We start from the raw sequence: 24,314 nt of genomic DNA on the forward strand, positions 1-24,314 counted from the left end.
GAACCGTGAATGTCCGAGTTCACCATTCCGATCATCATCATCATCATCATCATCATCATCATCATTATCATCATCATCATCATCATCATCATGCACTGCAGCTTCGGGACGCCCAATATGAACTGAAGTCGGAGGTTTACAGCCAAAAGATGAAGAAGAGGAGGAGGAGGAGGAGGAGGAGGAGGAGGAGGAGGAGGAGGAAGAGGAGGAAGAATATCGTGTCGGCAGTGACAGTGACTCGATGGCGATTTGGCTCACAGAAAAAAAAAAAGAAAATATAAAAGAAATTTAAATTAAAAAAAGAAAAGAAAAGTCAAAAATAAATAGACAATGATCACAAATCAAATCATGCATTTACATGCAAAACTATGGAAACATGGAGGACTTTCATCGCGGTGTGTGAGGCCTGATGCTGAAACAGGTGTGTGTGTGTGTGTGTGTGTGTGTGTGTGTGTGTGTGTGTGTGTGTGTGTGTGTGTGTGTGTGTGTGTACCTGTACTGTTAAAAAAACCCAACAAAAAAAAACAAAAAAACAAATGAAAATAAAATGTCCTTTTAGACCATATTGCTTTGATCGAACGGAGTAACAGTTTGTTAATGAATACATAGTAAAATACCACTGCATATTTCTTGTTCTGTGTTCATGCTTCACTATGAATAGGTCTATCTGCGCCGATATAAAAGTCATTACATTTTGGTACATGTTCTGAGATATGGTATACAATATAAGCAGTAAGTTACAAGTCCTCGCTGGGTTTTGTTTTTGTTTTTGTTTTTGTTTTGTTTGTTTTGTCATTGTCTTTTTGTGTCCGTTGACCTTCCAGCCCCTCGCCGCGCCATCAGTCATCCACATCAATCTCCACGTCCTCGTCCTCCGAGCACTCCTTGCTCGTTGTGTGGTCTGAGAACGGAGACATCGGCGACGTCCGCAGTTTCTGGGCGAGCTCGCGCTCCTGCGGGCCTCCCCGCGCCGGGGACTCGCCTCGCGGGTGGCCCAGCGTGCCATTGGCGCATTTCTCCAGGTCCGCCAGCTTGGCGAGCTTGTCCAGAGGGACCTGGCCGATGGCCTTGGCCGACTCCACGTCGGCCTTCATCTCCTCCAGGTCCCGTTTTAGTTTGGCCCTCCGGTTCTGAAACCACGTGATGACCTGCGCGTTCGTCAGGCCCAGCTGCTGCGCGATCTGGTCCCGGTCTGCGGGGGACAGGTACTTCTGGTAAAGAAAGCGCTTCTCCAGCTCGTAGATCTGGTGGTTGGTGAACGCTGTCCGAGACTTCCGACGCTTCTTCGGGGTGCTTCTCTGTCCGAACAGAGTCATCCCGTCCCGGCCTGTGAGGGCGAGAGGAGAGGAGAGGCTGAGTGAAAGGTGCGCCGCTGCGCTCCGTGCGCGTCAAAGCAGCCCGAACCCAGAAATAACCGTGAAAACGATACTGTGCGAGAAGCAGAAATGCCCCGGTTCTTGTGGGAATAGGTACTTAGAAGAATATTACACAGACACCACTGGGAAATACTGAGCACCAGACACAAGAGGCCATCAAATTAAAGAAACGCGGTGGCGATTTATTTCTTTGAGGAACGGCTTGTACAATTAACACGTCTTTGTTCGATTTGATATTTCAAACATTAAATACGCGCGAAGAAAAACTTCAACTTTGATTTATTTAACAAGCGTATTCTTTCATATATACATCCATCGATACAAGAAAATACCAACCACCACCAATATAATCCGTCTGGTTCGGGCCATGGAATAAGATTTTTTTTTTTTCTCCGAAAATTGAATTTAGTCTCAGGATGCATTTTATTTCAAAAAAATGTTTTACCTTCCGCAGCCTGCAGCACGCTGACTTCCAGCCCCTTGAAGGTCTTGCTGGCGAGCTCCTCCAGCGCGCAGAGCGGCGAGGTTTGGGTGAGCAGAGCGCGGCTGGACAGGGGGATGCTGGACGGACGGTGCTTCTCAGACGACGAAATTAGATGAGCTGTGCCGCAAATTGTGTAACTTCGTTTCACCGACGGTTTGTTGAGAATGTCCTCGATGCTGAAGGGGGTCAGCGGCTTGTTGGAGTTGGCAGGAGGCGGCAAGTGGTCCAGCGGACTTCGCCTCCTGTTTTCCACTGCATCACATTTGGCCACTTCTTTGGATGTCATCATTGGTTGTACGCAAGAGTTTTTAGGACTGCAGTTGGGATATTCAGCTTTTAAAAAAGAAGCGAGGCGATTGAGGAGGGGAGAAAAAAAAAAGTCACATAACAAATTGAAGGGAGGAAAAACACACACACACAAAGAAAGACAAGGAGGGGAGAATGAGGAGGAAGAAAATCTTATTCCAAAGTGGGATGTGTTCAAAGTGTCGATCCTCGAGAGCAGCACAAGTCCGCAGGAGTGAGATGCCTCCTTGAAAATGGCGAGGTCCAAAGAGTTGACGATTACTAACAAGTTATCATTGATTGGTAGGTAATCAATTATCTCCAGTGGCACTTTCGCCCTCTTCCCTTTCACTCTTTGACTATGTTGCAGTCCAGTGCGGGGCTTTTTGCGACTGGGGGTGTCCCATTAATTAGGACGCATGGCTGGAAGGAGGAGGAGCCCGGCGGAATTATAATGCTTTGTGCTCTTATCATCTTTGGTCTAATTTAGTCGTGTGGTGAGATACCAGAATAGGTATATGGGGTAAATGAGGGGTAGCAGAGAGAGAGAGAGAGAGAGAGAGAGAGCGAGAGAGCGAGAGAGAGAGGGGGAGAGAGAGAGAGAGAGCGATGAGAAAAATCACAATCTGTAGCCCATTTAAGCCATTTTACGCGTTAAAGTCCAGCTCAGCAGCACTTGTCTTTTTATCCTATTTATTTAAAAAAAATATTGGGATTGTCGGGATGCTTTTCTTGACACGCAGCAGCTTTAGTCAGAAGGATTTTCTCCTCGACCCAAAGCGTGGATGATCCTTTGTTTTGTAAAGGTAATGTAGAGCTGGGCCATATATCAGCTCTGATGATTCCTCCTCTGGGGCGGAGAGAAGGAGCAGCATGCATCCCTCTCAGCTACTCCACACCGGGCCATAACTCAGGCGAAAAGGCTCCTTTTATATCATCCGAGAAATATTTCATTTCCTCTCAAAACTCCCCGCGTCCTCCACATCTGGCGTGATAGGTGATGGCTTCATTTTCATTTCATTTTGGGACAATTCGGCATCAAGCTTTTTACATTCAAATCTACATTTTCTAACAACTGTTTAAATTATTATTATTATTATTATTATTATTATTATTATTATTATTATTATTATTATTATTATTATTATTATTATCATTATTATTATTATTATTATTATCATTGCATTTTTCTTCTTACTGTGAGTTTGGATTTGTTTTATAACTAATATCCGATCAAAATACTGTAAATTATTTTGCTGTATTCATGTTGCACCAGTACAAAAAACTAAACAAACAGAAAACAAGGTGATGATGATGTGAACAGAGTAAATGCTGCATTTTAAAGTAATACTATTAGTTGAAACCTCCAATGGTTGTGTTCGTTTTTATTTATTTATTTTTTCATTTCATTGTATTGCTGCATACTTGACAGAGAAAATATAACCAAACAATAAACTAAAAAGAGAAGAGAAATAAATGAAAAATACAAGCAGCTGGAGACTTGAGTTAAAGCCTCCATTTATGTTTTTGTTTTTAAGAGGGTAAAAAAAGAGTTGCTGTCAGTTTGCAAAGGCCAATCTGAAGTTATGTGACCAGTTTTACTTTATTAGGTTATGATTGGAAAAAAAGGGCAGATGATGAAGAATGGGATCTATTTCTGACTGTTTTATTAAACTATAAGCAACTTTCGCTTTTTTTTACAACAACATTTTAATTATCAGTTAGTTATTCAAAAGATATCTGTGTTTTTTAAATAGATAAAATGATCAGAATAATATAATAAAAATACCTACACATGTCAGGGCATTAACAGCTAACACACAAGCTTATTTAAACCAGTTTCATTAATACATACTGTAATATAATACCTCATGAGGGATAATTTAGCTGTACAGAAACAGAGATGCTAATGATTGTAATGCTTCACGTTTCACCCTCTCACAAACATATTAATGAAAATGTAGAAACACAGTAAAAATATATGAATCCATCTTGTGAATAATCAAATCAAAACGACCAAAATCTGCAAGAAATGTAAATGTTTGTGCTTCCAGAGGATTATGGGGTCCAGAGCCTATTTATTAAAAGACAGATATCTGTGGTGTTGTGTCATCTCGTCTGTGTCACGCTTGCCAAGGTCAACACCATGTCCTGCCTCTCAGCTCTCCTTCAGCCACTCAACTTAATCTCTTAAGTTACTAGACTGTGTGGCGGACGTTTTCTGGCAGGGACAGTTCATACTGCACTGCTGACTGGCCTGAAAACGACTCTGCCTGCACGTTATTTACTGTCACTGCGCTCCAACTGGTAATGATATTGTGGCTTGACCTGAGAGGATTTGGTATTCAGTTTCCATCTGCAATAAAAGCCTAAAAACCCAGATCTACCATAATCCGATACGTGTAATGTATTTACTGCGCTGTGTAATCTGTGCGTGTGGAACACAATGACTGTGGTGCTTCCCAACCAGGTGTTGATTTAGGCCTTCCACACTGCGGTCTGTTAGCTTAAAGTGCCAGTCGGCGGTGTGCGTTAGTGACCTGCTGCAGGAGGAGACACAGTGGTCACTGCAGGCTTAGGCTGCGATTAGACAGCTGCAGGGGGAAACCGTCCACATTGTGGCCATTTTGTGAGACCCCAAAGATGGGTGTCATGTCTCCGTTCTCCCAAAGGCCTGCCAGTTATCTCAGATGACACGAGATGTAGAGACCCGGGGAGAGAAACCTGGCTGGGATGTGTCTCTCTGTTTAAAACATGTACTGTATAAATCACACGTCATTACCAGAGGTCACTGGCTGAGATACACCATTGGATGGTTTCATCGCCAGGGCCAGTCTGGTTGGAGGAGAGTGGATTTATCTGGCAGTTGGATCTCTGGAGAGGCAGCCATATTTTATGTGGCTGGAGATGTAATAACAGGCCTCTGACAAATCCCCAACGGCCCGACTATTCCTGCCTCGCAGTGCAGTGCCAGTGCTGCTGGAACAGCGGTTCAGAAGCAGCACCATTATCACTGTGATACACGTGGACTGCACTGCGCCGCTCACTACTCTCTTTTCATCCTTTTCACACAGATTTTTACACAAGGGTCCTTTTGAAGGCGAGCATTTTGCTTGTATGTGTCAGAATTCTCAGACTTTTTCAGGCTAAACACTAAAGAAACCCTACAAATAACATGATGTAGAGACGAAACTATTGGAAAGTAAAAAAAAAAAGAAGAGGAACGTCTCACCTGATAAGACCCTTAGCCTCTGGTGGCTAATGTTTGCTATTTTAATAATTCAGGGGAACATTATCGTCACTTGTTTGACATTTACAATAAATGATCGGCATTCCATCATCTATGTTCAATCCAAGATTCAGGGGAAAAACCCAAACTCAACTTTATGGAATTCCAAAATAAAGGTTTAATTTATGATTTTAGAAATAAAGCAGTATGAATGCATCACAATCTAAAACTGTGGAGCGAATTGTTAACTTTTACTGAATTTGAGCTGAGGGTTTTATTCATCTTCACAATTTTAAATTGCATCAGCTTCTTGATAAAAAGCTATTACTAAAGGTATTGAGAGGAAAGCAAATGGTTAACAAAAGCATAGAGGTATATATTGAAAATGAAAATACTCCTCAGAATAGAAAAATAAGTAATATGTTTAAAATGTTATTATAAATCCTGCAGTACAGAAAATAAAAAAAACAAACACTATTATAGGCTCACTACTTAATCAAATTTTACTATTTTGATGTAAATTTTCTTTTTTGTTGTAAAAACTACAATTAAGATAGAATTTATCTTTTTTCTTTTTGAAATATTGAATATCCATATTAGAGAAGCAATTCCTCAACAACGCTCATTATAAAACGTTTAGAATATGTTAATAATATAAACATAACATATAATATATTGTATAGAAATGTGTAAAAAAACGAACAAGTTATACTAAGTTCTTTTGAATGGCCTTTGTTTTTACTTTAGTAGAACTTTTGCTTTTGCAGTGATTTTCAGTCTCTTTGCTATGACATGCTGCTCTAATTTTCTGAAACTATTTCAAAAGAAATCAGTAAATGAGAAGCCACCACCACAACCTGCAACAATTCAGGAAAAAAACTCAAATTAAAAGAAACATTAGAAGAGGGTCAGTCACAATAGCCAATGAATTACAAGCCATGACAGAATCCCCAAGCAAGGAAAAGCAAAAACAGGTGCACAGTATCCCAAGAAATACAAGACGCAGAGAAAACGTGACCCCATGCAGAGAGCATAATGTTGAGTTATTCCCTCCTTAAAGAAAACCTTTTCATGGGTCTCTGGCTGTGATAATACCAAAAACTCTGGGCTGCTGTCCGACTACACAAAGACGCATTCAGTCAATAAATAGTTTGACAACAGTGTTTTAATGCTGAAAATGTGCCAACATTTATTCTTCTTCACTGGTGATAAAAAGTGGACCCGGGGCGATGAGACCCGTTTACTGTGTGTCCTACCTGGTGGAACATTTGCTCATCTCACACTTCTCTGGCAGCCAGTAACAGACTGGCTGCACGCCCCTGATCATACTGGTGTGGTTTGGGGCCTGTACACTTGTTGTTGGCGCAGCCTGAACATAAGCACCCCTAATTTACAGAAGGCACATTTCTGAAACTGCACATATGTGGCCATGGGAAACGAGTCCACGCCACGCCAGTTCTGACCATTAAACATCCCCAAAAACATGCTTCATCTCAATTTTATTTATCCTCTCACAAGCTGTTCCCTTTATTTTTAAGGCGGCTTGTTTCACAATTATACTCCCACGTGCCTGTTTCCTGTTTGCTGCTGCAGATGAATCCCTCCACTGCACGACGGACGCCACAGAGCCACGGCGGCAGATAGTGCTTCGTTTTGAATGTTCCTCCTTCCTCATCTCCACTTCACCATAAAACACAGTAAGCAGTGATGCTGAGGGATTGTGTTATTTGGAATGGCCAGGGTGGAAAAGATTACTCAATGCCTTTGGTAATAAAAACTGCCAGAGGAGAACTTGGGAGAATTATGACAGCAATCCTTTAGTTTTCGTTTGTGGAGGCTGTTTTCTTTTATTATTATTATTATTCGTATTTGATGCAAAGGAGGATAAAGAGACCTTGAGGTGAAAAACAACAGAAAATCCAATTTGTCACATTCAGAAGTGTAAATACCAGCTGCATTTCCGTTGATTACTCATATGAAAAATTGTGAATCAAACTGGATTTTTATGACGTGTTACTTACTGTTTATTGCTGCCTGCAATTACCTGCTCAGTGTTTTCTAATCTGTGATCCTTCATCATCCCAAATATCTGTTCAGCTCCAACTTTAATCAGCTCAAAAACAGATTAAAACGGCTCCAGAAATGTGCCTGTGTTTGCTGTTTTGTAGCTTATATAATGCAAAAATGTGTTTAAAATATGGTAAGACCGCAGGGCCACTCTAATTACAAGAAGTGGGCTCGGGTTGTGTTAATCCAATGCCCATAGGGGCTTTTCCAATATGGCCGCATGGGACCAAACGCTGACAGGTCAGCTGTTCTTTCAGCGAGGAGAGGAATGTCTTTCTTTCTCCTCCGCACTCTCTTTTCCTCATTCCCTCCATCTTTTGTCAATTATTCTGCTGTCTTTTCTTTCCTCCCCCTGTCAAGCCTCCCTCCAAACACACACACATACGGATACACACAAACACGGTCTTTGAGAGATGGCCTCTGTCTTTCAATTAGCCTGCAATGGCCCTCTTACAAGGCTGGCGTCTGGCAAGTTAGGCCTGCAGCAGATGCTGCTGCGGATTGGCCGTTCATCTGCAGCCTGCAGACTGTATTGAATAGTCATTAGGGTGGAGCTGACTATTCATGACAGAAGAAGGGGTTTTGTGTGGGAGGGGATGCTACTACATGAGGTTATCTTTATTCTCTTGTTCTCTGTGATTTTCTTTTTTTTTTTTTTTTTTTTACAGTGCTCAATGAACAGGGGCTCTGATTAGAAACACAAACACATCATGGAAATGTGACTCTGCTTGACACGCATCTCCGGTGTGGTTTCCGTTTGGAAGTGATTAGGTTCTCACGGGCAGTTATATAATTGGAATCAGAGATGAGAAGAAAAAAGAGGAAAGTGGAGGAAAAAGACAGATAGACTGCAACAGAGAGTGTACCCCCCCCCCCCCCCCCCCCCCCCCCAATAGGGAAGAGGAGCCACGAGCCAGTCTGCGACATTTGTGCATGATTTGTTGACTCTCTGTGGGTCCGTTCATGAAGCACCTGGCAACCCTGCACAGAGGAATATGGTGGCTGCCACGACCATACACCAACACTCACGCTACCATATGCCCCCATTGTCATTCCAATGAGCTCGGACAACATTCACTTTCGCCTCCTTTCAGCAAACTCTATCAATACAAACCCCATGTGGAGGGGCCCGGGTCAAGAGGGAGTCCCACTACAAAGTGGGCACTCACACTCACACACTCACACACACACAGATACAGACACACACACACACACACACACACACACACACACACACACACACACCCCAGTGCCTCCCTATTCTCCTCCTCCTCCTCCTCCTCTGCTCCTGAACCCCCGTAGGCTGGACTGAGGAAATGTGAATTAGCTTCATCAATGCAGAGGTTAACATTGCGCAAAGATGATGTTGACCTCTCGTTGTATTCTTGGTTTGATGTCTTTCTTAGGGGCCAAATGCTTATGAATAAAAATGGCGAGGGGAGCGGTTGACAAAGGGATTTGTCTGACTAATGCCAAAGGAGAACCCCTCGGGGAAAGCCTGGTTAAACCCAACACGGCTGAATCCCCCCCTGCAGTATTATCAATCACAGAGCGGCTCACACGGCGCTGTTATTGTTTCTGCCATAATTGTGTCAGAATAGCTTCCATTTGTCTCTAATGAAAAGTGTCCGCATTCGTCATGCTAATGTGGTGACAGCATAAATATTACACGTGGCAACCTATAGCGCCTTCTTTAACATGCACCATTAAAACGTGCAGGAAACATATGTGTTGCCACTTTGTGCCCGCGTGGCGATAAACAACTCAGTTTCAATGCAGAGTGTGAAATTTAAAGGGTCAGTCTAAACAAATTACAAAAGTACATATTTTCCCAAATACATGCAGCGGTAAATAACTGTGATCTTTATATATGGCCGGGGTTTGAAATGTATCTGCCTCAATAAGTCACAGTGCTGACAGTTGTCATTATTCACGTCATCCTTTAAACTTCCAAATGTTTTTGCAGTTTCTTTCAAACTCATGATAAAGTAATGACATGTTGTGTGTTTTACACCGAGATGATCGCTACTTGGATGTAAGTACACAATAAGACAATAATGGCTTGTAAACACAAATCCTAGCTCCTCTTTGTCATATTTATCAAATTCTGAGGAATTTTTAAAGATTGATATTGAAATTTGTGTGACTTCTGATCAGTTTTATACTTCATAACTGGTTTTATTCTTATGGTATAAATGATACATGTATTATTGATTACTAGGACTGACTTTAGAAGCTCACAATAATATAACAACAACCAAGTCACTCTACTATCTGTATAACTACACCACAGGGTAGAAATTCGACCAGTTCCAAGTATTTTATCAAGCTAGAGAATCACTGCTCCTCTCTGGATGTTGAATCATCTGTGACCGAGAATCACAAGAATGTATGACAATTATGGCTACAACTTTCCGAATGAATACAGTAATTACAGAGTATTTACAATTCAAATGTGATTAAAACCTCCAAAACCAATATGTGCTCCTAGTGACGCAAAGAATGTGGCCTCATGTGGCCATATCTGATCAACATTATTAATATAATAATTAGAAACAACTGGAAGAACTCTTACGACAAGATAATTGTAGTCAAACAAACCAAGTGCAAAGTGCAATCACGTCAGTACTTCACCAGTACTTCTTTTTTAAAGGGCACTTTTCCACTGCGTCAGCACTCTTTAAACACTTCATAGTGTTTGTCACATTCATCCATTCACACACCGCCTGACATACAAGGTGCGTGACCTCCAGCGGGAGCAACTGAGGGCTCACTGTCTTGCTCAAGGACACTTCAACACATGGACAGGGTGTAATAGGGAATCAAGCCTGCATGACTGGAAGAAGATCCATTCTCTCCACTGATTCCCAGTGTTAACATAACAAATTAAAGTGATATTAGTCCATATCAGTGCTTCTTTAATGTTACAACATCACCTATGTCCACAAATTAAACCCATTTATAAAAACAATACGTGAGAAAGACATTGTTTGCAACAGCTTGTGTGACCTTATGTTTTAAATAAGCAGAGAAATTAGGCTTAATCCTCAGAATATAAATAAAAATCTGCTTTCAGGAAAAGTGACACTTTAATTTAGCCACTGCTGTGAGTGTTTCAACAGAATCAGCATTAATTTTACAACCCATTTAAAAGGGCTTTGATAGTTTCCTATATAATGCGTTGATGGCAACAACCATTGGTGAGAACATAAACAATGGAAAACCTGAGGCGAGAGAGGGGGCGAGGCAGGATTTCAACCTTTAACCCTGCAATAATTGAAAAACATGTCCGTGTTGGTTGGTTACACAATTGAACGTTTGTTTGAAAAAAAAAAAAGAAAAGAGAAAAAGAAGACCTGAATGTCCAGAACTTTGAGTTTACTTGATCATCATAAATGCACGTTTGGTACTTTTTTGTGCGTGTGACTGCAGGTGCTCATCTTTGTCTGCGAGTCTTTTTGTGTGCAAACAAATTAAAGACTGCACACTCCCACGCACACTCACACATTATATGCTCCACAGGGCCAGGGCTGGTGTTTATGACTTTATTAAAAGCGTCTTGTTTCATATCATGCTCTCCCAGCAAACAACCATATACCCAATATATCACACTGTTATTGTAGGTAATTAAGTCCAAAACTTGGTGTTATGCGGCGCCTGGTGTGCATAAGCAAAATTGACCATTTTAATTGCACAGGAAATATTTGCTTGCATTTTATCTAGCGTGAATGATAGTATTACTCTTCTTAATATTGAAAGAGGAGGAGGGCCCAAAGAAGATAGCGCAGGCATTTATTATACTAACAGTCCCCTTTAAAAATGAATGGTAATGAGACACAACAGCTATTTACTTTGCTTTAATGCTGTGGCAAGTAGAGAGCAAGACCCCCCTCCTCCGTGCAAATACCCCCGCTGCTGCCCAAAGCTTTTTAAATCTTCGGACTCGTTACACTGCAAAATACAACACTGCATTAAAAATTGAGGGGTTGGAAGTGGAGCCCACCTCGCTGCTGATTATCACGCTAATCAAAGCAGCAGTGCAACAGAACATCACAGCATCTGGAGCCTGTCACACACCTTCACCCCCCCCCCCCCCCCTCTTTTTTTTTTTTGGTTTCATGAACACAGCCACATCCATCTATCATCATTTTCACGCTCATCCTCTGTTCTCGTGTCTTCTCCTTCGACTCAGTGTCACACAGTATTGTTCACAGCAAGCCCAATAACCTGCGTCTCTCTTCCTCCCTAACAGATGAGTGTGGCCTGGAGGAGGAGGGTCGCCATTCATCCAGATCTGTGCCTGTTCCTGCCGTTTAAACCCGAGCAGGCTCGACTAATGCCCCTGCCTCACTTCTCTGCTGCGCTGCTGCTTTATAGGCTTTGTTTGAGACAGCTCCTTTACCCCCCCCCCCCATCCATCTTCTTCATATTTTCACCTCATTTTTCTCCCCTCGCCTTGATCTTTGTTTTCGTCCTCTCACCGGTTACCTCCACCTCTTCTGCTTCAATTTACCTCTGTTTTTTTTTTGTTTTTTTTTTAACATTCACATTCCTCTTTAGCAAACGCTTTCTCAGCTGCCTTTCCCTCTTTCTGTGAAACATTAAAAAAAAAAAATAAAGGAAAAGGGGGCGAGGCAATGGGGGTCTTAGATGAGAAGTCGGTGGCGTTGAGCCGAGGAGGACACACTCCACTTAGATAAATATCCCCATCGCTCTGAGCAGAGCCAGGGAGATTTATTCATCCGCCGAGCTGGCAGAAAATTGACTTGTTTCATGGGGGCAGGCTAGTGACGCATCGCCATGAGAGTCAGAGAGGGAGGGAGGGTGTGGAAGGAGAGATGAAGAATGATAAAGAGAGGAGGCACATAGAGACGGAGAGAGAGGAAAGAAAGGAAGGCAAAAAAAAAGGGGAGAAAGAGTAAAGCGATTTGGTGAGAGGGGAGGGAGAAAAACGATCAAGAGAGATGAGAGAGAGTGATGTCCCTCCCCTTGTACCAGAGGATAAAGCCAGTGGGGTGGTGAAACAGTGATGAGGGAAATGGTACAGCTGACATTTATATAAGAGGATATTGATGAAGCAGAGACAATAGCAGACTCAATCCACTCCTCCTCTTCCTCTTTCACCTCCTTTATCTTGTTTACTACTTTTCACTCTTCCTCTGCTTGTCTTTTCTCTTCTGTCTCCTTCAACTCTTTCTGTCTTTGGCCTGACGAAGTGCCGTTATTGGCCACTACATCCTCATTGAGGCAGAAGGGCCACAACCTTGGGTGACTTAAGACTACAGCCGCAAATGCATCACAGTGATAATCTCTTATATTCTGCCTCACGCACATGCACGCGCACGCGCACACGCACACGCACACGCACACGCACACGCACACGCACACGCACACACACACACACACACACACACACATAGCAGCCGGTGTGCTACAGCGTCTTCCCTCAACAGGAAAACTACAGTGTTCCTGTGTTTCATATCTCGTCCATGCTAACACAGCAAATAGAGACGAGACGAATGCTGCCTCCCCTCGGATTTTCTGAGGAGGTGTAGTGAATGGGGTGTGTGTGTGTGTGTGTGTGTGTGTGTGTGTGTGTGTGTGTGTGTGTGTGTGTGTGTGTGTGTGTGTGTGTGTGCGTGTGCGTGTGTGTGATGGTGCATTTGTGTGTGATTACTTTGTATGTGTGTGTGTGCGTGTGTGTGTGTGTGTGTCTGTAAGTGCGTATGTGTTCTGGGAGCGATGGGGCGTGGAGGATTTCTGCTTGTATCAGCACCTGGGCTGCACTGAGCGAGAGGTATACAGGGGGGGGGGGATAGGGGAACTGGGAGTCTGTGTGTGTGTGTGTGTGTGTGTGTGTGTGTGTGTGTGTGTGTGTGTGTGTGTGTGTGTGTGTGTGTAAATGTGAGAGAGAAACAGAAGGGGGGAGAGAGAGAGTGAAAGAGAAAGAGAAAGAGAAAGAGAAAGAGAAAGAGAAAGAGAAAGAGAGAGGCGAGGTGGGGGTGGCTAACAGGGAGTGGAGTATAATTTAGTCGCACCGAAGCTCAAGGCTCATGTCAACCTTGGATAGGGACCCAGGATGATAATTTGAATGGGGAATTAAGTCACCAATCAATGGTTATACTTATGCTGAATCAGTGCTTTATTAAAGGAAGAGAACTCAATCATCTGATTGTGTGTGTGTGAGTGTGTGTGTGTGTGTGTGTGTGTGTGTGTGTGTGAGTGTGTGTGTGCCAGTGGATGTGATTATGTGAGAGTCTGTACACTCCTTCTCAGTGAGATGGTTTATGTTGTACTTGACGGTGGGCCGAGGCATTGTTTGCTGATTGCGGCATTTCACACGTACTTCCTCACCTGTGGGGGTCAACGAACGAGTGTTCCCAAACAAATAAATGACCATACGTGTTGTTCACTACCACAAACATGCCAACGTAAAATCATTCATGTCCTGCTTGATCCAATGTGCTGATGTTTCAGTGCAGAGGTTACTTGAAACTGTGTTCAAAAGGCTTCATGCTGAAACATTGAAGTCATGCTTCGTACTGGGTCGCGACTGTTGTCGAGAACTTCAACAACGGGAACAAAAAAGCCCATTTACATGCTACAAACACAAATCCAACACCACAGAAATGAATCACCAAATACTAAAATCCTTGTAGCGTCATTTCGTCCACCCATTTGCCACATGTTGGAGGCTACCTCTTCACACCGCACGCACACGGACTCTACAAAACACTGCTCCAAAGACGACGGGGGCCCGGTCTGAAAGGGTTAATGAACGGTATAACACTGATAGGATATCATATTATGTAACTAATTCCATAAAGACAAGCCCCTTTTTGCATCTTGTCCTCTGAGGCACGTCTGCTGTTATGTTTATGGGTGCGACTTCTGCTGAGGTTGTAGAAGCACAACTTGCTTCATCTTTTCACAAACTGCGACGGACCGCCCAAGGTGTCCATTCCGAGGTAATTCTCCTCCAGTCCTGCTTACTTCAGAAGAATCTCTGTTTGCATTTATGCTCAACGGTTTTGTTTTCTTTAATAAAATATGGAAAATGTGGAGTATTATCTTTTATCTGCACAAATAGAAACGTATACTTGTGGTAAACGATGCTTTTTGACTGCTTTGGCAGTCCCCAAAGCACTATTCGTTGTGTTCACTTTTTCACACACAATGCACTCATGGTGACGGCGGCAATGCAAATCCTATCATATCGAAAGAATTGCAAAGTGTGAAAAGTGTGAAACCACAATCAAATGAGAAGATTGATTTACAGTTTTCATATTTTTAAAGAAATACATCCAGTTTTGTGTTCTCACAGACAGAAACAACAGGTGTCAGACAACCGCCTCGTAGATGAAGTAAATCAAATATTCTTATACTGATACCAAGAGCTGCTGTGAGGCAGTCCAGGTGAGATTTGTGACAAAATTATCAATAAACAAATAAGAAATTAAGATTTGAAAATGATAAATACAATATTAAAACAAATAATTAGGAACTGAGTGGGATACAAATATAATGTGGATATATGACAATGGTAACAGGCCCATCAGTTGCAGGGCTTTATGTTAATCCAACTTTTCATCGTAAAACACCTTAGTAGCTTTCCTGCAGTCTTTTTAATTCTTTACGGTGCTCAAAATCCATTACCAATAGATTTTACTGTTATCATACAGGAAGACTGTGAGTTTCACTAATAGTTCATAAGTGCTAACAAACCTGCTTTACTTAAAGTTTTAAAGGACATGTGTTTAATCTTTTTAATCTAAAAAGCTAGAATAAATGAAAACAATATTGTTGTGCAAACATAAATGAGTTTGAAAGAAATATGTGATAAGTTACAAACCTTGAGTCCCACATCCAGTTTAAAGTCGCCTAACAACTAAAAATGTGTGTTTTATAACACATTTGCTGACCGTGGATAATAATCTTTAACCTTACAAAGGCCCCTAAAAACTCTACCTTTGTTTTACGCCACAAATCACACACAGATTGTAATCAGCTAATTTACTGAGTAATCCTATCTTGAGCAATAAATACACGATTGAAAGTTTGTTCTCAGACTTTGTGGTTTACTTGAGTTTCGCTGTGGCAGCTTAATTTATGCGTGTTTATTTGTCTTGTTTTTTAATGATTGTGTTAAATATAAAAAAAAGTTGAGGACGACACTGCTTTAATTCTGGGTTTTGTGAGCATTTATATATTTGAAAAAATCTCAAATTAGTTCAAATTTTAGAATTGTACATCTTCCCATAACGACAGTAATACTGTGTTACTGCCTTTTGCAGTGACAAAACATTTCGAGCTCCCAATTCATAGATTTATACAAAATTTTTTGTTAAAATAAGTTGCAAATGTTTCACACTATAATAATTAATCAGCTCGACACAAATCAAACTAGCTGCAGAATCAATGTGATGTGGGTGTAAGTTTAGGGTATTTGATGAACACGTGTAAAGGTTCAAAAAACACTTCCAAGATTTCAAACCACTGTTATCAGCTATGTGTGTTTGGCACGTTCTTGACCTGTTTCGTACTTCATTACTACAATGCAAATCCTTTTAGGCTTGCAATTTAAGGCTTGAAATGATGCCGCAGACTCACAGTCTTGGTAAAATGCAAAAGCCTCCTGTTCTGTCCAGATAATAGTGAGTATAGCTATTATTTTTTAAGTCTCACTCAAAATGCAAAACCAGAAGACAGAGTAGATATGTAGTGTAAATCCACAATGGTTCAGCATTAATAAGTAAATCTCGTCTCAAACTTAGTAATAACACTTTTTTCTGAACGTTACTTCAAATTGCTGCCATTTTGACACCAATTTAGAGAAGTAGGATTAAAAAAACTAATCCTTTCATCTTATAGTTTCTTATCCTACTTTTCTACCTGATGTAAATTGCAAATGAATAAAAAGTGGCGTTCGAGGCCATTGAAGGACAAAATCTGTGACATTTCTGTTGCAACTGTGTCTTTATTTTCTGATCTGATTTGTTGGTTTTTATGAAGTCAATCCAGCTTGACTCTACCAATCCCCAACCAGACTGATATATTAAATTAACAGATTATTGACAAGACAGTTTAGTGGAAAATCTCTTCTCTAACTGTTTTTAATCTTCACACATCTGGTTTCATAGGTGATTCTTCAGTGGGGGGGGGGGGGGGGGGGGGGGGCTTTTATCATTTCAATGGCCGCAAAGATTTTGTTCTTGCCACAAAAACCGCAAGGATATATAAGAGGTATGGCAGCTAATTTATTGATAAACATTTACAATATATATAATTGATTAATAATGGATTTTTCCATTGGAACAACCTTGGGAATAGAGAGTTTTGGGGTAAATTGTATTGATAGCTGATTCAAATGCGCTTAAAATGACCATCATTCTACCATAGCCAGTGAAACCAACCAAGAATATCTTATCTTCATAAAATTTCATTTTAAACTAGACAGTTCCTTTTTACTTCTACTATGAACACATTATTGCTGGTATTTAAAATGCTCTGATTCAGCAATAATCCGCTCGGGCCGGATATACAACAGCACAACAATAAAACACCTTCAAACCAACATTTTGTTCATGTGGCAATTTCAAATGACCTGAGGTTTTCTTCTGGGACCGCAAGGTGTGTGCGTGCGTGTAATTTCCACATATGAGCGTTTGTACCTCTGCAGTTTGAACAAATGTGAGTGGCAGCCGTGTCGGGGGGGCACCGTGACCTTCTCTCCCCGGACTGTAACTCAATCAGAGCTCAAGGCGTGACACGGTAACCCTGCGTGGCAGGAAGCGGCTCGGCCGCGCTGCTCTGCTAATGCCTCCACTAATGGGCGTGACTGCTCCACGCTCATATCCCCCCGGAAAACCAAGCCGAGCGGCTGCCATTTCCTTCCCAATGAGAGATAAGCCTGCGTTTTCTCTGATTCGCCGCAAAATGTGTGTCCACGATGACGAGTTCACAGGTTACCAGCTCTCAGGTTACAGGTTCATTACGGGAATTAATGATGCTTCAGTGGCGGCTGGATTAAGAGAGTATCTGCTTCCCTTCCAGGCATGCTCGCTGGACAGAAAAAAGTCTTTTGGAAACAATGTCTATTAAGCACGATTATTTTAAATGGTCAGTCACTGGACAATGGCCACTTTAAAGAACATGAGCCCCGGTGTTGGTTTTTCTCAGACTATAAGGTGGCGTCAGGTCAGGTCAGTAACACTTGTAGATGTTTAGATAAGAGAAGCAAGTTAATCGGATTATTTGGAGTTCATTGCTGACTCTAAATGTTTGTGGCTGGCCGTGTTTCGTCAGCTGCTCGGAGGAAACACACAACTTATGCTGCAGTGCTTATAAACACCTGCATGCTCACTGAGGTGGTCGCCAGCAGGCCTGTGTGTTAAGAGCATGTGTGTGTGTGTTTTGCTGTATCATCAGAATATCCCACTTTCTTAATCCTGGCGTTGTGTTTGCGGTGTTTCATGATTTCAAGTTGAAGTAAATTCAGATTGTGGCTGTGTGGAGGTTTGGTGGGTTTGTCGCAGAGCTGCTGCCTCACAGCAGCTCTGTTTCTATTGGACTGAACTCTTGTTTACTCATTCATCCTGACAGCAACATAAAAGATGTTTGGCTGTAACTAATGTTGAGATAGTACCTGAGATTAATGCTCGCTTCACTTTATAAAAGTTCTTTGTTGCATGTTTATCTGAGCTTTTTGTTGCTGCTTGTTTTCAACCTCGTTAGTTTCTTTCACTTGTCAGCATCCTGATGTCGAAGGCCTTACATTGTGCTGAGAGCTCATCTAATGTGTGAAAGCACTTCAGACTAATAATCCAAGAAAACAAATGAAAGTAAAACAATACCTACTCCTTATGCAGTATCTCCAGCAACACTTTTTTAGTGACACATCCTCAAATTCAACAAGATAATCTTCACAACTAAACAGCTGCTTCATGCCATTTGAAACTTCTGCTCTTTCAGTTAATCAGCATGTTTGTCTCTTCGATGAAGGGCTTTCCTTCTTGTTTGATCTAACAAATAATCAACTAATGAATCTACAACTTGAAGACGTATAAGTCTAAATGGTTTGGCAAGGTCTACAAGCAAGGGTAGGATGACCTAAAGGCCCAAAAGCCTGTGCGGCCTCATTCACAGTGTTGTTGGCCAGAAAGACAGATGCTGAAAAAACAAGTATTAGTGTATGTACTCATTTAAAAGGTACATTAAACTGATGGTCATTCATGAATTTAACCAAGATCCTAGAGAACATAATCGTAATAATAATAATAATAATAATAATAATAATAATAATAATAATAATAATAATAATAATAATAATAATAATTATAATAATAATTATAATAATAGTGAAAAAAACAAACACAAAACAATTACTAGTTTGATGAACTTCAAAACTTCGAGGTTTGTCAAAATACCGTGTATCAGACGTAGCTCATGCTACAAACATGACACATTAACATGAAATGAAGTCAGTGAAATCACTCCACTGCATTTATGTAAACTTTCCTGACACGGAATCTGTTACTCCTAAAACTCAAGAGAAAGATTCCATCTCGTGCTTCCTGCAGTCTTAATCTCATTCAATCAACTGAGGCTGTTTTCAGTAAATCAAATGAATGATTTAAAGTGATTTTATTCTGCTTTGTTGTTACAGCTGAAAGCCATGAAAAGAGTGGATTGACTGTATTGGTGAAACTCAAAATGAAAGAGTGTCTACCAACAGTATGATACTGTCGTCTCCTAATCACCTCATCATTACTTTTAATTCGGTAAAAATATATTCTAAATATATAACGTGCATCTTTTAGGAGATGTTTCCTTCTGCAGATTAATACTGATGGGTTAAATCTCTTCACACAATTTAACCCCTTGAGAACAAGGTACAGCACAAACTGCATGAAAAAAGGAAATCATCATATAAGGGTAAAAATAAATTACACTGCAAATTAAAACAAAAGATGGTGAAGAATATAACCTATTAACCTTTTAACCTCATATGAAAATATGAGGTTAGAAAGAAAAATATATGCTTATTAAAGGGTTGAACCTGTAAGACATAAAAAGAATTTGCTCAAAATGAATTACGATGCAACTGTTTATCATTACAAAGAAACATGAAGCCCAATGCGAAAGAGGGTTTTGGGATAATAATGTTGTTTATTGTCGAATGTAATTTATTCTCAAATATATTTAATTGTGATTCAAACAGCGTCTCATTGTTTCCATCATATTGTACTCTGGTACAGCACAGCGGTTGAATCAGATGTATCAAGCTTTAGTAAAACAGATTTAATGTGTTTTGGGGATCAGATTGGTGACAATAGGAAACAGCAACTTATTGAATAGTTAGTTATCAACAGCAGATTTACTGTCCAGATGTTTCGTTCAATATTTAATGAAATGACAGAAATTGTCGTCCAAATCATTAAAATGTTGAACACAAGGAGAGAAATGAGCTCAGTCTTTATCAAAAGAAGACAAGCTCGCTGACAAAACCTTCAATTAATTAACTTGTGCGTGGAAGATTGCGGAAAAACAAAGATTTACAAAGTCCAAGAGATTATCGTCTGCAAATAATTGCCAGTTGATCAAGACAATCTCCTGTTACTTATGCTAATCCCATGCAACAATTCCAATAATGCCGTATTGCACGTAAAAATAGAATACCGGCCCTTTATGTTCATACATGTGGTGGAACAGGTGCAGCTTTTCAAACCGGAGCAGCTCAACTCTCAGTGCTTCTCCTCCTGAGTCGGAGATCGTGAGAGGGGAACAGTCCGACCATCTCGACCCGGCTCATAAACTCCGAGGTGCCCTGGATGAAAACAAAATGTCAGAAATTCACGTTTGGGAGTGATGGAGAGTTCCGCCCTGCTATGTGTCGGTATGCGAGCTCGGCCTCTGTGCACTATTTCAGTCGGCTGTCAGGTTTTCTGGTGGATGCACGAGCAAAGTTTTGAATCAGATTACAGGCAACAAACAGGAGAAGAAAACACACACACACACACACACACACACACACACACACACACACACACACACACACACACACACACACACACACACACACACACACACACACACACACACACACACACACACGCACACGCACACACACACACACACACACCCACACACACATACACTAACACGTACAAAGAAACATGAAGTTGTGCAGGCACGCACAACCACAGCAACACGCACGAGGACCACAGTGATCTGCTCACCCGGGACTCATGTTTATTATGGGGGCTTGTGTTGGGAATAGGGCTTAGCTGTAGGGCAGAGGTCGTGGCGGTGGGATTTCATGGCTAACACGGAGATCGAGTCACTTGTGAGAGAGCGTGGCCTCGCCGAGGTGCAAAAACAAAGAAAATCCCGAATGGAAACCCCGGCCAAACAGAGAGGAATAACTCTGCACGACATCACAGAGAAATGAGAAATTGTATGTTCTCGGTGTCACGAGAGAGAAAAAAATAAACCAAGAAATGAGACAAAACAGAAATGCATCCAGAATGAAGAAACTCCCCCTCCACCAAAATATTAATATTATTTACTGGCCTTATTTTCTGATTCCCTTTCTCCCCCAGATTTGCATGTGTTTGAGCTCTCCATTCGTCTTTGCTGGTAAACACAATTTAATATTAGAATAAATTACAAATGGAAGACTGATGCCTGGGATAGATTTTTCTTGCGGGAAGTTCAGACCCCACCAACATTAATGTCCCCTGCCACCGATGGAGGCATAAATCTCTTTTTCCCTCTTTTTGCCTTGAATCATATAGGGATATTGAATTACTCCCCTGCTCCGCACACATAGAGGCATTGTGCATTACATTGACTGATAAGCTGTCACCAGCAGTTTAACTTAGAGACATTCAAAGAGTAATACACCAGTTGAGGATAAACTAACCCCAGTCCCTTTAGAGTAAGCTATGGCACTGTCACTGTGAAAAATACGACGGGGGCATTTCATATAACATGCAGCATCTGGCATCTGAAAATAGAGGAAAATACCTCTGAACAATGCTTGGTTTATGGCTGTTTTCATACCGGGCGACAGTTTTACCCTTGAACATAAGGGAAAGCTTGGATCAGAGAAGCAAACTGCTATAAAAGGCTGATATACAAGCTTCACTGATTCTGGAGGCACCACTCCACCATTTTTGAATCAGAAACCTTGTTAATATAAAACTATCTACTTGGTTTTAGTATTATTATTGTATTTCTCCTCCTTACACCGGTGGTTATATCCAGAGTGTGTGTGTGCAAATCTTCCTCCTTCTTTTTTTTTTTTTTTACCTCTTTACCATATTTATGAGAGCAGCTAAAGGGCCTTTTCATGCTACAATCTGGGAACAACCATTAACGCTTGGAGTTGGACCAATGAGAGCGCGCCGTCTCTCACTCGTCGTAGTTGGCATGAGAGCAGGCCGATCCATCACGGCAGGTTTGGCGGCGGTGAGACTCGTGGTTTCGTATGCCCCGGCGCTTCAGGGTGGTCTGTCCAATTCAACATCTGCATGAGAGACTCTGGCAGAGCAGCTGTGTACGACGGGGCTGCTTGTGTGTGTGTGTGTGTGTGTGTGTGTGTGTGTGTGTGTGTGTGTGTGTGTGTGTGTGTGTGTGTGTGTGTGTGTGTGTGTGTGTGTGTGCCTGATTGTTTTAGTGGGCTCTCAATGGCTGTAGACTGGAGACAATATTACACCATTAATAACACATTGCTTAGATTAACACAGGAGGAAGGAAGAATGATGCAGACGGCCTATGATGTTGTGATTTATGATGTCAGTATCAATAGTTACACAAAAGAGTCCTGCAAAGACATTTCAAGGTTCTGCAACTCGACTCCAGTTGTCCTGACACTTCCTGCTGATGGTTGTTTACGTGCGGAACAAGCTCAGCTGGAATAAAGCGTTTGTGCTGGATTTTGTATTTTTAATTTTCGTGCATTTTGACCTCAAAGGGACTCGCGCTGAGATGTATGTGAACATTTCGAAGACTGTTGGCTGCAAGTAACTCACATTTATGAGTTTCTGTGTGGATTTTGCTCATGCATAATGTCCTCCAAAAGAGCAACCTGCACATTCTGGTGCAGACAAACAGTATTTAGCATCCTTACATTTTGTCTCTCCAGCAGAATCGGCTTGTTTCTTCTTGTTTCTTTACAAAGGCAGGGATATGTAATGTGCAGAAACCTTACCTTTTGAATATTGCTCCAAAGAATTAATTCAGTGTGTTTAAATTCAAGGCTCGGTGTGACAAAGAGACGTTTAAAGGTAAGGTCATAAAAATGCGATATAGCAAAGGACTGCCACTGACTGAGAGGCTGAGGGAGGCCATAAACAAGACGGATGCCCGCTCCTTTTAATATAACATAAAGACTGAGCTGGAGAAAATAAAACACCTCATTGTAATGAAATGCATTTACTGCAGCACAGGCTTGAAATCAGGCAGAAGTGAGCACAAATGTCAAAAGAGCTCTCCTGTTGAGCAGAGCGGCAGAATTAAGGGGCCTGATATCTAATCCATTTCCTGTGAAACCGGCGGTGTAGAGGACATCAAAGAGAGTTAAAGGGGATTCAGCGAGAGCTGTTGGAGTGGCAAAGCGGTGAAATATGGCACATTTGGTTTCTTCTCTCCCCCGGCACTGGGCCTTTGGAATAATTAGAGCCTAATTCTGTCTAATTAACGGACTCAATTACTCCTGAAGAAAGCTCATCAAAAAGATGGCGGGAAAGCAGAGAAGAGAATGGTAGCGTTTTTTCTTTAATTAATGAACTGAGTTGAATAACGGCCATGGAATTAAACATTTCCCCCAATGTGTATGAATTGCAAATTGGAGCGTCGTTTTTTTTCCGAGACGGGAGCCCAGGGGCTAACGCTGCTGTCAAGTAGCTCTCTAAAAAGTCAAAGCGCCGATGCAGCACTAACAAATTACTTAAGATTACCATCTTTAGCACATGCGGAGGTCCTAACGAATAGCGATGAATTAATATGCCGTCTGTGTTCCAGCTCTCCCATTGGCTCCGAGTTTCACTGATCCTAAAAGAGCCAATAAAGCAGGCACCAGCGTGAACTTTATGAAACACTTTTCTTCCTGTACAATTGGTTGTCTGTCGATTGCATATTTCACATCCTTGAGACGTTGATATAAGTCTTGTTAAATTACTCAGCTGAGATGGAGCTGTGCATACACGAGTGTTTTCAGGGGCTGAAAACTTTTTATGTGCTATCAGGGCTGTGAATGTGTGTGTGTGTGTGTGTGTGTGTGTGTGTGTGTGTGTGTGTGTGTGTGTGTGTGTGTGTGTGTGTGTGCGCACAAAGTGCTGTGCTGTGCTCAGCAGCTTTAAAGGCCCAAGGGTCGGCTAAGCTAACTCACTGCCTCAGCACTCTTTAGCTCAGCTCCTCAACACATTCGCTGAGGCACTAGGAAACAAACTTAAAGGCCCAATATTATCACCCATATGTAGACAAGGAGGGCAACACAACAACACAGGAGGCATTTGTTGTTATCCTCAGTGTAGCCTGTGTTTTCTGCAGACCAAACAATCTTCTGCTCCACCATTATTAGTCCATACGTGTAGGTAAATAGAGCTGAGCCCAGGTGAATGTGTTGCATTTCGATGGGGGTATTTTTTTCTTTGCTCCTTTGTGTTTCAGTTCAGGCTTAAAAACATATTGTGTATTCAGATATTTATTTCAACGGCAAGTTTGAGATGTTTTCCAGCAGTGATCCTCTTCTTTGTCCATGAGCTCTCGTACTAAATACTTCATCTGCATGAAATGTGGACGAATATCTCCAATACATCTGAAGCTCTGAAACATTCATAGCTGAATTATCTCGCCTTCTCTGCGCCCG

General features: G+C 41.6%; 1 protein-coding gene across 1 annotated transcript; it reads right to left on the reverse strand.

Moving 5' to 3' along the window:
• Window positions 1–839: 839 nt before the first annotated feature.
• On the reverse strand, window positions 840–2,149 carry lbx1b (ladybird homeobox 1b; the record flags this gene model as incomplete). The annotated part of the gene is made up of 2 exons (XM_080464417.1): window positions 840–1,327; window positions 1,822–2,149. The coding sequence occupies 2 exons, from the start codon at window positions 2,147–2,149 to the stop codon at window positions 840–842; spliced, it is 816 nt and encodes a 271-aa protein (XP_080320543.1).
• Window positions 2,150–24,314: the final 22,165 nt, after the last annotated feature.

Source organism: Lipophrys pholis (assembly GCF_963383615.2).
Source record: "Lipophrys pholis genome assembly, chromosome: 5".
Taxonomy (NCBI): Eukaryota; Metazoa; Chordata; class Actinopteri; order Blenniiformes; family Blenniidae; genus Lipophrys; species Lipophrys pholis.